We start from the raw sequence: 17,781 nt of genomic DNA, 5'->3' as shown, positions 1-17,781 counted from the left end.
CATAAAAAAATATTGCTATGAAGGTGGCTTCTCCTAAGTTTAAGCCTAGATTTATTGGACCTTACAAGATTTTGGAGATTATTAATCCGGTCTCTTTTCGTTTGGCTCTTCCTGTCACATTTAAAATCCATAATGTGTTCCATAAATCTTTGTTGAAGAGGTTTGTTGAACCTGTTGTTCCGGGGGTTGCACCTCCAGACCCTGTATTGGTTGAAGGTAACATGGAATATGAGGTAGAGAAAGTACTGGATTCCCATCTGGCTAGACGGAGACTCCAGTATTTGGTTAAGTGGAAGGGTTATGGTCAGGAGGATAATTCCTGGGTCTCTGCCTCTGATATTCATGCCAAAAGATTGGTGCGTGCCTTTCATCGGGCTCACCCTGATCGCCCTGGTGGCGTGGTTGAGGGTTTGGTGACCCCTCCTCAAGGGGGAGGTACTGTTGTGAGTTCATTTTCCCCTTCACTACTGAGGCCCGAGGAACTCCCTCTTCTGGTGAAGAAAGGTAGTGAGCCTGATTGTCAGACACCTGGGGCTGATGATGATGACTGGCTGAGTGGAGTTAATGACTGGATATAAGGCTGCCGACGCCCTTCTGGCCTGCGGGTGATTTCTCTGTGGACTTCTGGGAAACCAGTCTGATTCCTGCTCATCTAAAGCTAAGATTTCTGCTTTGCCTTTTTGCATTAGTGTTTTGTTTTCCTTGCTTTTCTGGATTCTGCCATTCCCTGCTGGGGTGAGCTGAATCTCCTTTTGCCTGTTGCTCTGTCTTCAGAATATTCCTGAGTACTGACATAGCCTTTTTTGAAGCCTAGCGTCTTCAGGGCCTTTTTTACTGTCAGTTTGTTGGCTCTTATTTTCATAGGTTTTTTCATGGATTGCAGACAGCAGCCTTCCTGTCCTTTCCTATTTAAGCTAGCTTGGGCCCCATCTTTGCTCAGTCTATCTTTCTGTCTGTGTTTTGTTCTTTCTTCTTGCTTCACCGTCATTATATGTGGGGGGCTGCCTTTTGCTTTGGGGTCTGCTCTGGGGCAGTTTAGATTTCCCTTTCTGTCTTTAGGCTATGTAGTCCTCCGGCTGTGATCGAGGGGCCTAGGGCATCGAAGGAGCCCCCCACGGCTACTGCTAGTTGTGTTGATAGGTTCAGGGGTCTGCAATCCGATAGCTGCCAACTTCTCTGGTTTTCTGGACTTAGCTTGCATTTCTATTTTTGCCTCCTACGGTGACTCAATCATAACAGAATCACCCGCCATACCGCAGATCCAAGGGTACTCAATTGCAGGAAAGAATTGTATAAAAAAAATAAATAAATTAAAAAAAAAGTGTGTATATTTTTTCCTCTATATCTCTGAGGCCGTAGGGGGAATTTTTTTTTCTCTCAATGGAGATAAAGCAATTGTCTGATCGTGTGGAGCAGCTCGCTGCGGAAGTGCAGGGAATTTCCGCCTACCTTGCTCATTCACATGCTGCTGAACCAAAGATTCCTACACCTGATGTATTTTTTGGGGATCGGTCTAAATTTTTGAATTTCAAAAATAATTGTAAATTATTTTTTGCCTTGAAGCCTAACTCGTCAGGGAGCTCCGCGCAGCAGGTTAAAATTGTCATCTCTTTGCTGCGTGGCGATCCCCAGGATTGGGCGTTTTCTTTGAAACCAGATGATCCTATTCTGACTAATGTGAACGCATTTTTTCAGGCCTTGGGGTTGTTGTATGACGAACCTAATGCCATTGATCAGGCTGAAAAGACCCTGCTGGCATTGAACCAGGGTCGTGATTCTGCAGAATTGTACTGTCAAAAATTCCGAAAGTGGGCAGTACTTACTACCTGGAATGATAATGCCTTGGCTGCTCTCTTTCGGAAGGGGTTGTCAGAAGCCGTAAAAGATACTATGGTGGGATTTCCTGTTCCCTCTGGTCTTGACGATTCTATGTCTTTAGCCATTCAGGTTGATCGGCGTTTGCGCGAACGCAGAGCTGCACGAGGGGTGTTGCCACCTGTTGAACAGATGTCTGAGCCTATGCAATGTGATAGAGTTTTTTCCAGGGAGCAGCATCGGGAGTTCAGAGGGCGTAATAAGTTGTGTTTTTTCTGTGGAGATGCCTCGCATATTGTTTCTGTCTGTCCTAAACGCGAGAAACACCTTGCACACACGTTTTCTGTTGGTGGTGTTCAACCTAAGTTTCTTCTGGCTATTACTCTGATCTGCTCCCTGTCCACATTTTCCGCCAAGGCTTTTGTGGATTCGGGAGCAGCTCTAAACCTAATGGACTTGGATTTTGCTAAACGTTGTGGATTTCCGATGACACCTCTGCAGACGCCTATCCCTTTGAGGGGGATTGATGCTACTCCTTTGGCTAAAAATAAACCTCAGTTTTGGACCCAGGTGGTAATGCGGGTCGCCCCAGACCATCAAGAAAATTGCAGGTTTTTGGTGTTACATAATCTGCATGATACTATTGTTCTGGGGTTTCCCTGGTTACAAATTCATAATCCAGTTTTGGATTGGAAATCTGTGTCTGTGGTGAGTTGGGGTTGTCGGTGTGCCTTTAGTGAGGCTCCGGTGTTTTCCACCTCTCCTCAGTCGCATGATGTTCCTGATTATTTGGCGGACTTTTATGATGTATTTAGTGAGAATGAGTCTGCGTCTCTGCCTCCTCATAGGAGTTATGACTGTGCAATTGAACTGAGCCCGGGGTGTAAATTTCCCAAGGGTCGGCTCTTCAATTTATCTGTACCCGAGTACGAGGCTATGCGATCCTATATTAAGGAGGCATTGGAGAAGGGTCATATTAGACCATCCTCGTCACCCTTAGGTGCCGGGTTTTTTTTTGTAGCCAAAAAGGATGGATCATTAAGACCTTGTATTGATTATCGTGCTCTCAACAAAATTACTGTTAAATATCAGTATCCGTTACCCCTGATTTCTGATCTATTCTCCAGAGTTAAAGGTGCTTGCTGGTTTACCAAGCTTGACCTCAGGGGGGCGTATAATCTTATTCGCATTAAGCATGGGGATGAATGGAAGACCGCGTTTAATACTCTGGAGGGACATTTTGAGTACCTGGTGATGCCTTTTGGGCTCACTATTGCCCCTTCTGTCTTCCAGTGCTTCATGAATGATATTTTCCGAGATTTTGTCGATAAATTTTTGATTATCTATCTGGAAGATATTTTGATCTTCTCCAAGGATTGGGATTCTCATGTGGAACATATTCGGACTGTGTTCCGGATCTTGAGGGAGAATTCCCTGTATGTCAAAGGATCTAAATGCCTTTTTGGAGTACAGAGGATTTCTTTTTTGGGATTTATTTTGTCCCCGTCAACTATTGAAATGGACCCGGCCAAGGTACAGGCCATTTACGATTGGGTTCAGCCCACTTCTTTGAAGGCCCTCCAGAAGTTTTTGGGTTTTGCTAATTTTTATCGGAAATTTATAGCAAAATTTTCTAGTATTGCCAAGCCATTGACTGATTTGACTAAGAAGGGCGCTGATGTGTTAAATTGGTCTCCGGAGGCTGTTTCTTCCTTTCAGGAGCTGAAGCGAAGATTCACCTCCGCCCCGGTTTTGCGGCAACCTGATGTCTCACTTCCGTTCCAGGTAGAGGTGGATGCTTCTGAGATTGGTGCAGGAGCTGTTTTGTCCCAAAAGGATCCTGTAACATCTAAAATGAATCCCTGTGCTTTCTTTTCCCGAAAGTTCTCTCCATCTGAACGTAACTATGATGTGGGGAATCGGGAACTGTTAGCCATGAAATGGGCATTTGAGGAGTGGAGACATTGGTTGGAGGGAGCTAAGCATCAAGTCGTGGTCCTCACTGACCACAAGAATTTGATTTACCTAGAGTCGGCTAAGCGCTTGAACCCTAGACAGGCTAGGTGGGCCTTGTTTTTTACACGTTTTGATTTTGTGGTTTCTTTTCTTCCTGGAACTAAGAATGTCAAGGCTGACGCCCTCTCTAGGAGCTTCTTTGCTGATTCTCCTGTGGTGACCAAGCCTGCTACCATCTTAGGCGAAGGGGTAGTTCTTTCTGCCATCTCGCACGATTTGAGACGTGCTCTGGAAGAGTTCCAGGAGGACAAACCTGAGCGTTGTCCCAGTGGAAAGTTGTATGTTCCTGACCAGTGGAAGAAGAGAGTGATGTCTGAAGTTCATTGCTCTGCTTTGGCTGGTCATCCAGGTATTTTTGGTACTAGAGATCTGGTGAGTCGGTCTTTTTAGTGGCCCTCCTTGTCTCGTGATGTCAGGAATTTTGTGCAGTCCTGTGGGACGTGCTCCCGGTCTAAATCGTGTTCTCGCTCTAGTGGGTTGTTGATGCCTTTGCCTGTCCCCAAGAGGCCATGGACCCATATTTCAATGGATTTCATCTCTGATATGCCTGTCTCTCAAAGGATGACTGTCATTTGGGTGATTTGTGATAGGTTCTCTAAGATGGTTCATCTTATACCACTCCCTAAGTTGCCGTCTTCCTCTGAATTGGTGCCCCTGTTTTTACAACAGGTGGTTCGCTTGCACGGGATTCCTGAGAACATTGTATCTGACAGAGGAGTCCAGTTTGTGTCTAGATTTTGGAGAACTTTCTGTTCCAAGCTGGGAATTCAGTTGTCCTTCTCCTCTGCTTTTCACCCTCAGACCAATGGGCAGACAGAGAGAACAAACCAGACCTTGGAGTCATATTTGAGATGTTTTATTTCTGCTGATCAGGATGATTGGGTTTCATTTTTGCCCTTGGCCGAATTTGCTTTAAATAATAGAGCTAGTTCTGCCACTTTGATGTCACCTTTTTTTTGTAACTTTGGGTTTCATCTTCGATTTTCTTCAGGGCAGGTGGAGCCCTCTGCCTGCCCAGGTGTTGACACTGTGGTGGAGAGAATGCACCAGATCTGGGACCAAGTGGTGGATAAGTTATCTCTCTCCCAGGAAAAGGCCCAGTGGTTTTCCAACCGACATAGGACCATTGGTCCCCAGTTTAAGGTTGGTGATATGGTGTGGTTATCATAAAAAAATATTGCTATGAAGGTGGCTTCTCCTAAGTTTAAGCCTAGATTTATTGGACCTTACAAGATTTTGGAGATTATTAATCCGGTCTCTTTTCGTTTGGCTCTTCCTGTCACATTTAAAATCCATAATGTGTTCCATAAATCTTTGTTGAAGAGGTTTGTTGAACCTGTTGTTCCGGGGGTTGCACCTCCAGACCCTGTATTGGTTGAAGGTAACATGGAATATGAGGTAGAGAAAGTACTGGATTCCCATCTGGCTAGACGGAGACTCCAGTATTTGGTTAAGTGGAAGGGTTATGGTCAGGAGGATAATTCCTGGGTCTCTGCCTCTGATATTCATGCCAAAAGATTGGTGCGTGCCTTTCATCGGGCTCACCCTGATCGCCCTGGTGGCGTGGTTGAGGGTTTGGTGACCCCTCCTCAAGGGGGAGGTACTGTTGTGAGTTCATTTTCCCCTTCACTACTGAGGCCCGAGGAACTCCCTCTTCTGGTGAAGAAAGGTAGTGAGCCTGATTGTCAGACACCTGGGGCTGATGATGATGACTGGCTGAGTGGAGTTAATGACTGGATATAAGGCTGCCGACGCCCTTCTGGCCTGCGGGTGATTTCTCTGTGGACTTCTGGGAAACCAGTCTGATTCCTGCTCATCTAAAGCTAAGATTTCTGCTTTGCCTTTTTGCATTAGTGTTTTGTTTTCCTTGCTTTTCTGGATTCTGCCATTCCCTGCTGGGGTGAGCTGAATCTCCTTTTGCCTGTTGCTCTGTCTTCAGAATATTCCTGAGTACTGACATAGCCTTTTTTGAAGCCTAGCGTCTTCAGGGCCTTTTTTACTGTCAGTTTGTTGGCTCTTATTTTCATAGGTTTTTTCACGGATTGCAGACAGCAGCCTTCCTGTCCTTTCCTATTTAAGCTAGCTTGGGCCCCATCTTTGCTCAGTCTATCTTTCTGTCTATGTTTTGTTCTTTCTTCTTGCTTCACCGTCATTATATGTGGGGGGCTGCCTTTTGCTTTGGGGTCTGCTCTGGGGCAGTTTAGATTTCCCTTTCTGTCTTTAGGCTATGTAGTCCTCCGGCTGTGATCGAGGGGCCTAGGGCATCGTAGGAGCCCCCCACGGCTACTGCTAGTTGTGTTGATAGGTTCAGGGGTCTGCAATCCGATAGCTGCCAACTTCTCTGGTTTTCTGGACTTAGCTTGCATTTCTATTTTTGCCTCCTACGGTGACTCAATCATAACAATACTCATTTTGAATTCATCTGCTCTTAGTTCTGGATTAACAGCGGTTCAGCTCAAAATGCAAAAACCTGTGTTCCTCTCGTTCCCACTTTTTCCCCTTCATGTTCCTAATTATGTCATTTTATTTTTTATTTTGAATGTCATAATAAAAGTCATGTTTTAATATACTTACCCACTCACTGCAGATGCTGAATTTTTTTTTTGTTTTCTCTGCAGCATCTAGTGCCCAGGAGCTGGTCTGGATTTTATTAACGCTTTAAGTGCTTCACAGCAGTTAAATGTGTAAGGAAAAAAATGAAAATTAATATTTTTCCCACAAAAATGTTGCTTTAGCCCCAAATGTTTCATCTTCACAAGAACAGGTGAAAATGGATCATATAATTTATTGTGCAATTTCTCCTGTGGTGGAAAACTACTGATTGGGCACATTGTAGGTCTGGGAAGGGAAGGAGCACCATTTGACTTTTGGAGCACAAAATTCTCTGAAATAGATAATGGACACCATGTCACGTTTGCAGAGCCCCTGATGTACCTAAACAGTAGAAACAAGTGACCCCATTTTTGAAACTACACCTCTCAAAGAATTCATCTATGGGTGTAGTGAGCATTTTTAACTCTCAGGCGGTTCATATTCTTGTCAGCTGAGTTAATGGAAAATTAAATCTTTTTCCACAAAAAGAGTTGCTTTGGCACCAACTTTTTAATTCTCAAAAGAGATAATAGGAGAAATAGAATTTTAAAATGTGTTACACAAATAGTCCTGAGTACACCAATACCCTATATATTGTTGAAAACTACTTTTGAGGATAGTGCAAAGCTCAGAAGGCAAGAAGCGCCATATTGGAGCTCAGATTTTACTGAAATGGTTTAAGGGTGCCATGTCACATTGGCAGAGTCCCTGAGGTGCTAGAATAGCAGGACCCCCAGAAGTAACCCTATTTTACAAACTACACCCTGCAATGAATTCATCTAGTTGTCCAGTGAGTATGTTGACATCACATGTGCTCACTGAATTTTATACCATTGGGTGGTGAAGAAAGAATAATTACATGTTTACCGCTAAAATGTTGTTTTCACCCCAAGTTTTTAATTTTTAAAAGGTTTAGTTTGAAAAAAAATGGATCTCAATTTGGAGACACAGTGGAAAGCTCATAAAGGAAGGAGCGCCATATTAAAATGCTGCTATGTGAGGAGAGTGTTACTGTGATATTTGGGAAGCAGAATTAACAAATCAACAGCAGGTCAAGAATTTTTTCTATCTATTTTATATGCTGCTTTTCGTGCAGTATACAGTTGTGGCCAAAAGTATTGACAATCCTGCAGTTCTGTCAGATAATACTCAGTTTCTTCCTGAAAATGATTGCAAACACAAATTCTTTGGTGTTATTATCTTCATTTAATTTGTCTTAAATGAAAAAACACAAAAGAGAATGAAGCAAAAAGCAAAACATTGATCATTTCACACAAAACTCCAAAAATGGGCCAGACAAAAGTATTGGCACCCTCAGCCTAATACTTGGTTGCACAACCTTTAGCCAAAATAACTGCAACCAACCGCTTCCGGTAACCATCAATGAGTTTCTTACAATGCTCTGCTGGAATTTTACACCATTCTTCTTTGGCAAACTGCTCCAGGTCCCTGATATTTGAAGGGTGCCTTCTCCAAACTGCCATTTTTAGATCTCTCCACAGGTGTTCTATGGGATTCAGGTCTGGACTCGTTGCTGGCCACCTTAGAAGTCTCCAGTGCTTTCTATCAAACCATTTTCTAGTGCTTTTTGAAGTGTGTTTTGGGTCATTGTCCTGCTGGAAGACCCATGACCTCTGAGGGAGACCCAGCTTTCTCACACTGGGCCCTACATTATGCTGCAAAATTTGTTGGTAGTCTTCAGACTTTAAAATGCCATGCACACGGTCAAGCAGTCCAGTGCCAGAGGCAGCAAAGCAACTCCAAAACATCAGGGAACCTCCTCCATGTTTGACTGTAGGGACCGTGTTCTTTTCTTTGAATGCCTCTTTCTTTCTCCTGTAAACTCTATGTTGATGCCTTTGCCCAAAAAGCTCTACTTTTGTCTCATCTGATCAGAGAACATTCTTCCAAAACGTTTTAGGCTTTTTCTGGTAAGTTTTGGCAAACTCCAGCCTGGTTTTTTTATGTCTCAGGGTAAGAAGTGGGGTCTTCCTGTGTCTCCTACCATACAGTCCCTTTTCATTCAGACGCCGACGGATAGTACAGGTTGACACTGTTGTACCCTCGGACTGCAGGGTAGCTTGAACTTGTTTGGATGTTAGTCGAGGTTCTTTATCCAACATTCGCACAATCTTGCGTTGAAATCTCTTGTCAATTTTTCTTTTCCGTCCACATCTAGGGAGGTTAGCCACTGTGCCATGGGCTTTAAACTTCTTGATGACACTGCGCACGGTAGACACAGGAACATTCAGGTCTATGGAGATGGGCTTGTAGCCTTGAGATTGCTCATGCTTCCTCACAATTTGGTTTCTCAAGTCCTCAGACAGTTCTTTGGTCTTCTTTCTTTTCTCCATGCTCAATGTGGTACACACAAGGACACAGGCCAGAGGTTGAGTCAACTTTAATCCATGTAAACTGGCTGCAAGTGTGATTTAGTTATTGCCAACACCTGTTAGGTGCCACAGGTAAGTTACAGGTGCTGTTAATTACACAAATTAGAGAAGCATCACATGATTTTTCGAACAGTGCCAATACTTTTGTCCACCCTCTTTTTTATGTTTGGTGTGGAATTATATCCAATTTGGCTTTAGGACAATTCTTTTTGTGTTTTTTCATTTAAGACAAATTAAATGAAGATAATAATACCAAAGAATTTGTGTTTGCAATCATTTTCAGGAAGAAACTGAGTATTATCTGACAGAATTGCAGGGGTGTTAATACTTTTGTCCACAACTGTAAGTGATTAGATGACTTTATTATGTGGGTTGATGCGATTACAGTAATAGCTTTTTACGTTTGGCTACTATCACACACTAAAAACACACATACTTTGAGAGTTAGAATTTGTCTATGTTTCTGTCAACAGATTAATGTGAGGGCTTATTTTTTAGGGAACAAGTTGGTGTTTTTATTGGTACTATTTTCAGGCACGTAACATTTTTTGTTCGCTTTTTATTCCAATTTTTGTGAGGCAGGATGAACAAACACCTGCAATTTAGAAAGAGTTTTGGGGGTTTTTTTTAATGCTGTTCACCATGTGGGAAAAGTGATAAGACAGCTTTATTCTGGGGTCAGTACAATTACAGCGATACCACATTTATACCAATTTTTATGTCTTGTTGCTTTTACACAATGAAAACAATTTTTTTTTTAGAAAACAAAATTGTATTTGCATCGCTATATTCTGAGAGCTATAGCTTTTTTATTTTTCCACTGATGGAGCTGTATGGCAGCTTGTTTTTTTGCGTGGCAAGATGGCGTTTTCAGCTATAGCATTTTCAATTACATTCGTCTATTTTATGGTGTTTTATTCCACTTTTTGTTTGGTGGCTTTTTTGCCATGTTTATTTTTTATGGTGTTCACTAAAGGGGTTAACTAGTGTAACAGCTTTATAGGTCGGGTCGTTATGGACTCAGATATACCAAATATATGTACTTTTTTGTTTATTTTTTTTTACATAAAAATGCGAATTTATTGGAATAATTTTTTTTTATTTTAAAATATTTTTACAATTTTTATTTTTTTTTCCACGTTTTTACTTAGTCCCTCTATGGGACTTTAATTTCTATTACTCGTATCACTGATATAATGCATTGCAAAGCATTATATCTGTCAGTGTTACACTGATAGAAGCCTCTTGAACCCTTCTCATGGCATGGTCTAAAACAGACCACCTTATCTGGGAGACCAAGAGGTCATCATTTGACCTTGGGTTGCCATGACAATGATCTGCAGAAAGCAATGACGTCAAGGGAGTACCAATCTGACAGGAGAGGTAGCATTCTCCCTCTCACAGCCTTGTAAATGCTCTGATCGCTATTGATCACGGCATTTAGGGGGTTAAACAGAATGTTAAACAGCTGTAAAATAGAATGTACTGGTGCGTCCAATGGCTGGAATGGGTTAACGACATTGACTGTCAGGACTCTGAATATTTTTGGCTACCTTTTGGGCATACCTGCCCTTTTTCAAGGTGGTGTCTTTTGTTTCATGTGTCCCTTGTCTTCCTGCCTTATAACTCCACCCCATACTCTAGTCTGTGCAAGAGTATTCTGCCTGTGTTCTGCTCCTGGTGGTTTCCTGGTTTTCCAGTTGCTCCTGCAAACCTGTGTGAATATACTGTTCCTCACTCTCTGAGTTCTGCTGCATTCATCTGTGCCAGTGTTCCTCCTGCTCCTGATTACTTGTGCTGCATCCTCGGTGCTGCTTACCTTCACCTGCAACACGTAAGCTGGCTGCTGTGTAAGCAGAACGAACAGGCTGTGGGTACCTTTCTTGCGCTGGGTCCAGAACTGTTGGGGCTGTCTCCTCTGTTGTCCGGTGGAAAGCTTAGAGAACCATACCAACCTTTGCAGTTGACAGCAGAGGGCATGTCTGAGGTAAAAAGGCAAAAGCATGCGTGGAAACAGACAGACTTGGCGGGAACTGACAGCGCGCAGCAGGGAGAGGTGAGTGCTCCATCCCTCGAGCACTGTAGCAGCGCAGTCCCGCGCTCCAGCATCCCCACTGCCGTCCGCAGAGACTGTGAACAGAGATGTACCGTGTGCCTGTTGGACCCCGCAAAGGAAAGTGCCAAACGTTCTAGGCTCATGAGTACCGCGCGCGTGCCGCCTAAGAAGGACCGGGTGTGTGACTGTGAACTTTATCCTGACCCCCCAGTGCATATTTTTCATCCCATATTGGGCTCCGACATTGCTGTGACCTTTGCCTTACCCTCCACAGCACCCACTGGACTCAGGATCCCGCAGGCGGCATCAGAAGCTCATCTCTCCCGGGAGGACTCAGCTAGTCATTGTCTTCAAAACTACACCGGATTAACCCCGTGCTGACTGTTATTGGCGCCAATGATTGTTTTGTGGACTCTAAAGTCTGGAAGTTGTCGGATTGGATAAGTTTTACCTTAAGAACTGCTGCCGTCATCTTCCCCTGCATTTTCCCCAACCGTGTATCCTTTATTACCTACTACCTGCACTATCCCTGTTTATGTTTACCTCTTTTTCTCCCTTGTGTGGAGTACATACTTATTACAGTAAAATACGTTAACTCTTGCTCTGTCTGCTGTCTGACACTGCATCCCGCAACGTGCTCACAGCTGCTCTGGTTCTGCCTTTGTTTAATTAGCTGCAAAGCTCGGGAGTCGGGACTGCTCTGCTTAATCTGCAACTTCCTACCCAGGCCTCCGTGGATAATCTAACACTTTGTTTGGACTTATCCGTGCTCTGCCACCGGCCGCACCTCCTCCGGTCAGCTCCACCTCTGTCGGCATGCGACCTGTGTACCCTATCTTTAGCATTAGGATTGCAGGCCTCCTCATGCGTCTTTTTGACTGTGTTGCAACCTGCGCCAAACTCAGCATGTTGCATTTTGGTGGGCTCGCCGCACCGTCAAAAAGACGCATGCGGAGGCATCTGCATTCATCGGCATCTTTAATGCTAAAGATAGGGTACGCAGGTCGCAAGCCGACAGAGGCGGAACTGACCGGAGGAGGTGCGACCGGGGGCAGAGCTTCATGGAGGGAGCCCGCAGCCCTCCGCACCTCGGCCATATGCTAGTGTAACACTAGCCTTATAAACACACGGTGCTTCAAACAAGTGCAGAGAAAACTCAAGTCCATAACACTTAGAATAACTACTTAACAAGTCTGTGGGAAAACTCAGAGAGAAATGCAATCAGCAAAACAGTCTGTGAAGCGCAGTTTGCACTTGAGAATGCTGGAAACAAGTAGGTCCGAGTCTAGTCCATGCATGGATAAGCAAGTCCAAACAAAGTGTTAGATTATCCAGGGAGGCCTGGGTAGGAAGTTGCAGATTAAGCAGAGCAGTCGGCCATACGGTAGTGTGAAACTGGCCTAATATAGACTTTCACCTACAAACTGTGCTTTGTAGTGTCTTGCTCCACGCAAAAAGACTCCTGAGTCCTCCAGCATAATTATTACAATAACATTGTGATTTTCTATTTGCTTTTTTATATCTCCATCAATATAGCCATATGAGGGCTTGTTTTTTGGGAGACGAGTTGTACTTTTTTTGTAAATTTCTGAGACCTGTAACATTTTCATTTTTTGGGATCTCTGGCTGTGTGATGGCTTATTTTCTGCACCCTGAGCTCACTTTTCTAATGAATGATACAATTTAGGGGTAGATACGATGTGATGATCGCCTCTTATTGCAATTTATTGAAATCTTGAGGCGGCAAAAAAGCCCTAATTTTGGGGGTTTGATTTTTTTTTTCTTGTTATGCCGTTTACAGATCTGACTAATTTTATTTTTTTTCTGTAAAACCAAAAGCAGCACACAGACATTACACATGGTCAGAAATCAGGTTAGTGTAATGTTGATAGAATAAAACATTCTCCCTCAGTACTGGTTACATACCTTGTCAGGATCATGAGCAGTGATGTCCAAATTTGACACTGGTACCCGGACTGAAGAATGTTCCTCAATTTCTCCATGAAATCTTTCAACAGGGGAAGCAGTGAAATTACAGTCAGTCACATCACAGTTGTAAAACTGGGGCTTGTTGTCATTAATGTCTAGAATGCGGATGGTAACAGCTGTTGAAGCTGTTGCATTCTGCCCATGGATATTTGGCATCTTTTCTTGAGCCTGTAGGGAAGTAATGAATATGATTTATCAAACTACTAAATAGTCTTCCACATACAGAATCTGGGGTATTGAAAGCAATCATGGGGCTGTATAACAAAATTTGAAACTGAACCCCTATGCCTCAAAGACCCCCTCATGCATGGCACAACATTTTAGCATAGCCTTTTCCTACGTCCTATCTTCCACAGTAGTAAAAGGATCAAGTATATTAGAGCCTGGCTTTTGACCTTAAAAATGGTACCTCACTCAAGAACAGGATAGATATTTATTAGGGTTGATCGAATAGCCTCGGATAAGTCCTCCAAATAGCTATAGCTCTTATGCTGGGTTCACATAGCATTAATGGGCTGCGTTTAACAGCTGCATCGGTAACCCAGATACCTGGAACTCTTCCTGTAATCAGCTGTTCAACGCCACAGCTGCATGTGTTGCGGCTGTGTGACAGTTTCAACAAATAGCCTCTCCATGCATGTGTTGTGACTGTTACACAGCAGCGACACATGCAGCTGCGGCGTTGAACAGCTGATTATCAAGAGCGTTCCAGGTATTCGGGTTCCCCATGCAGCTATTCGGGAAGCACTATAGCTATTCGAATAAGCACTTATCCAAAGCTATTCGGTCAACCCTAATATTTACCCAACAGGAGGCAAATAAGATAGAGATTAAAGTCTCATAGACCACGTTCACGTGTTCAGTATTTGGTCAGTATTTTACCTCAGTATTTGTAAGCCAAAACCAGGAGAGGGTGATAAATCCAGAAGTGGTGACGTGTTTCTATTATACTTTTCCTCTGATTGTTCCTCTCCTGGTTTTGGCTTATAAATACTGATGTAAAATACTGACTAAATACTGAGCATGTGAACGTGGCTTTACAATGCAAATGTAAGGAGGTGACGGGACCCCCATGTGCCCTCCCTCTCCTGGATGCTGTTCGCACGGCAACATGCGGCACCTCAGAGTTTATTAATGTATTGTTGTATACTGCAATGTGATGCATTTGTTATGTACTGTAATGTGGATGTCTTTAATGTGTCTTCTGAATAGAGTTAGGGTTGGATTAGGAAGTATTATAGAACCATAGGGGGATTAGATAGATTGAGATAGAGGGTTAGGTTAGGCACAGGCAGCAAGGGGTTATTCAGTGGGGAGGAGTTAGAACAGAGCAGCACAGAGCAGGGGGTATAGGACAGATACTTCCTGGTTCTGTCAGATGCCCGGGCAGCCTGCCCAAGGGTAGGATGTTTGCATTAGAGAGTGGCAAACCATGGGGATAAGTCTGCAGATGGCAGTAGGGGGCCCCAGACTGGAGAACAGTGTAAACGGGCACCAGCTCAACAGAATCATCCTCAGGAAGGATTCGGGGTCTAAGACCAGGGCGGGAGCAGCTGAGATGGCGTTCACGGCACCTTTCCCTAATGGAACCAGACAAGGGGCTGACAGGGAGCTGGTGACATGGAAAGTATAGATGGGACACGGATTGTTCAAAGAAGTTGCCCGGATGGCAGGTTAAAGGAAGGCAAAGACAGAACACAGATCGTCCAACGATACGGCCAGGATTGTTAGACAGTGGGAGCTGCTAGAAGGAACAGGATCTGTCCAGATGACTGTCATGATCCATTTTTGGATCTATGGCAGACCTGGATTCTCAGATTAAAACTTTTTTCTTCTCAGGCCATCGGGGCTTAATATCAGTTTTTCCCCCTGTGGCCACTGGTGTAATTACATTGCTGCTGAATTTGCTGATGCAGGTTGTGACCACTCATACCATCCTTTAAAAGGCTACCTGATGCATCATCTGACAGTTGGTGTTAGAGTTCATGCTACAGCGACCGAACTGGAGGAAGGAGCTTGCTGGGAGCGGTGGTGCCTCAGCTCTTTGTGGTGTATCTGGTGTTGTGATCCTGCTGTGCAGTGCTTTACAGCAGAAAGCTATATGTTGTAATTTTGTTACCCTGTTCCTTTTACTGTCTGTCGTACCTTACCTTGTGTTGTATTAGTGCAGCGGTGGGACCTGTTATGAATGGGTCACTGAGGAGGATGGCAGGAACAGGCTAAGCCACCAGGAAACCAGAGAGGTTGGTAACTCAGCAGATTGCAGACCTCTGATCCTAACAACACAATTAGCAGTAGCCGTGGAGCATTCCTACAATGCCCTAGATGCCTCGGCACAGCCGGAGAACTGACTAAGCCTAAAGTCAGAAAGGTGAAATCTAAACTGCCCTGGAGCAGATCCCCAAAGGAATAGCCAACCCCCAAACATATATTGTCGGTGAGACAAGATGAGACACAAACATAGGCAGAAAATAGACTGAGCAATTGATGGGGCCCAAACTGTCTAGATAGGACAGAACAGAAAAGATACTGCCTGCAATCACGCAAAAACCCTAAAAAATCCAACACATCTGATATACAAAAACCTGAGGCTACACGACCTCACCCCCACTTGATCAGCACTCTGGTGTGAACTGGAAGCAAAGCAAAAGATACTAATATAACAGAGGACTGACCAAACTGGCACAAGCTGTAACATATGGAGCAAGGCCCAGCGCTGCCCCCAGCAGGGAGTACGCTGAACCCCCGCAACCAAGCAGAAAGCAAAAAAAAGGCACAACCAGATTGGATGCAAAGGATTAGCAAAAAAATCACTTAACTGAACCACGCAGATCAGGCAGGAGACTGAAGCGCTCAAAATGCACAAGGAGGCAATCACCAGCAACCACTAAGGGAAGCCTGCTCACTTATATGCTCCCAGCCAGTAATCCCAGATTCCCAATCATCGCCATCAGGTGGCAAACTTACATCAGACTGGCCAGCTCCACTACTCCCAGTAACCACCAGAGGGAGCTCCAGCTCAGAAGCCGAGCAAGGGAATTCACAATAGGGACCATTGTCTTCACTTGCCAATTTCTTACTTAGGAATAGGTGCAGGGCAAAGGGCAAGCGAGGACTAAGGTATCCTGATCGGCGACAGGTTGAAAGAACCTGTATAGGGAAGCTAGTAAGAGCAGGGCACATCTTCAGGAGAGTGAAGGAGGTGTTCATTTCCCCATTCCCTATCACAGGGCACACCGTTGTAATTGTGTCCCCGGTGTTCCCTTGTTTGTTTCCTGTTTGGTGACCAGCCGATCATTGGGTCGTGTTGCACTGGTCAGTCACTCCGTGACAATGACAGGAAAAGCGCTGGATGTGAGACTCAGTGAGAACTGTGCTGCCAAAGTGCTATGTGCCCATGTTATTAGTAAAGTTGAACTGTTGGAAAAGAACCAGGACTCTGAAGTGCTTAATTGGACCTGGAAACCTGAAGCTGGAGTGACAGAGACCAAGAGGACTCCAGCAACTGAAGTGAGTACCCTGCTGCACACATCACACACACAGCAGAAATAACTTTGTATTTCAGGGTGCCAGGGTGTGGGAATATTACAACTCGTTGCCACGACTACCACCCTGGCTGCCTTACAGAACTGGCGTAACCGGCAGGATGCCGATACCTTTTTTGTCAAGAGCGGAGAAACCCTAGAAGTGACAGCTGTGAGAGAGATAAACATAGAAACAGATAGTGACTTTAAGATGGCGCCAAACACTGACAAGAAGACTGTGGTCAGTGGCACAAAAACTGAGGGTGGTGCCACCCTTTGTGGGCGTCATAAGAAGAAAAGGGTGCGGAAATGGCAGAGACAGTGGTCTGAGATGTGGCCATGACTCATTGTGACATGTGCCCACCCAAGATGGTGTGGGAGAAGAAATCCCAACCCCCGCAACATAATATGAAGAAATGGATAGAGCAGCCAGAAGTGACTCCACCCACGAACAGAAGGAACCCAGGAAGACCAGCCAGTGTGTTTGTGGGAGAGACGTCATTACCTGGAGCGATGCAAAGATTAAGCATGTCCTTCAGAGGACTAACAGGACACCAGGACTGGGAGCAGTCTGCAGCCAGGGCGGAGATGGGCCCACATCCCGGAAGCTGGCAGCTGGAGGAATTTGATGACTGGTTAACCTTCGGACGGCGGGGAAAGAGTTTGCTAGACACTTGTGCATCGTGAAGCCCGAGGAACCGGAAGCGGCCTGAAAGACATTGGAGGCCTTGTTGCGACGAGTTGTCGTAACTTTCATCCAAGCTCATGCGGCTGCGTGAAGGGATTGTCATCGGACACAGCGTCGGTGAGTAGAGAGTCTGTTCCCATCCCAGTTGCCTTACTGACTCCTGCACTGCCACCCTGCTCGGCTCCATCACCATCCTTGGTCCCGTCCACTGCCCCTGGCTCTGCCACCTTCTCCGGTTCCGTTGCCTCCCTCGGTCCAGAGGCCTGCTCTGGCTTCTACCAAATCCAGCGGCGTGAAAGCGTGCCCACTGTGGAGGAGGCTTGGTGGATTATGGAAGTGATAGAGTAGAAAAAGCGACGAGAAAGCTGAATTGTGAGAGAATTGCATCACCCCGGCGAGGGATCCATATAAGGCCGGGTAACCCACAGTTACATCAAGTACTTTCATCACACCCAAGGATATGGGTTTATTTATGAGCCTAGGACCTGAGAGAAAATTTACGTAAATGACGGGTCTATTCAATGTGACGGTCCCATACAGTGGAGTGGGACCAGGTGACTTTTGTCAAGGCACAGGGACCTCGGGGGCAATATGCTGTGACCATCGGGATGGTCTCCAGTCCAGAGGAGCAGCAGGCACGTGCTGCCCAATATGATGTGTGGCCGACTGCAACGACTGCGGCTCCTGCAGCTAGACAGAAGGAAGTGG

General features: G+C 44.9%; 1 protein-coding gene across 3 annotated transcripts in view; it reads right to left on the bottom strand.

The window, feature by feature from the left end:
* Positions 1-17,781, bottom strand: part of CDHR2 (cadherin related family member 2) — a 370,864-nt gene that overhangs the window by 122,182 nt on the left and 230,901 nt on the right. For all 3 annotated transcript variants that reach the window (XM_073545075.1, XM_073545074.1, XM_073545073.1), the window contains exon 12: positions 12,799-13,029. In XM_073545075.1, coding sequence (XP_073401176.1) covers positions 12,799-13,029 — 231 coding nt within the window. The remainder of the gene's footprint in view (positions 1-12,798; positions 13,030-17,781) is intronic.

Source organism: Dendrobates tinctorius, unplaced genomic scaffold, assembly GCF_039654945.1.
Source record: "Dendrobates tinctorius isolate UK_male_01 unplaced genomic scaffold, ASM3965494v1 ptg000139l, whole genome shotgun sequence".
NCBI lineage: Eukaryota > Metazoa > Chordata > Amphibia > Anura > Dendrobatidae > Dendrobates > Dendrobates tinctorius.
Note: the sequence above shows the minus strand (reverse complement) of the source record. Positions and strands in the feature narration are given on the sequence as shown.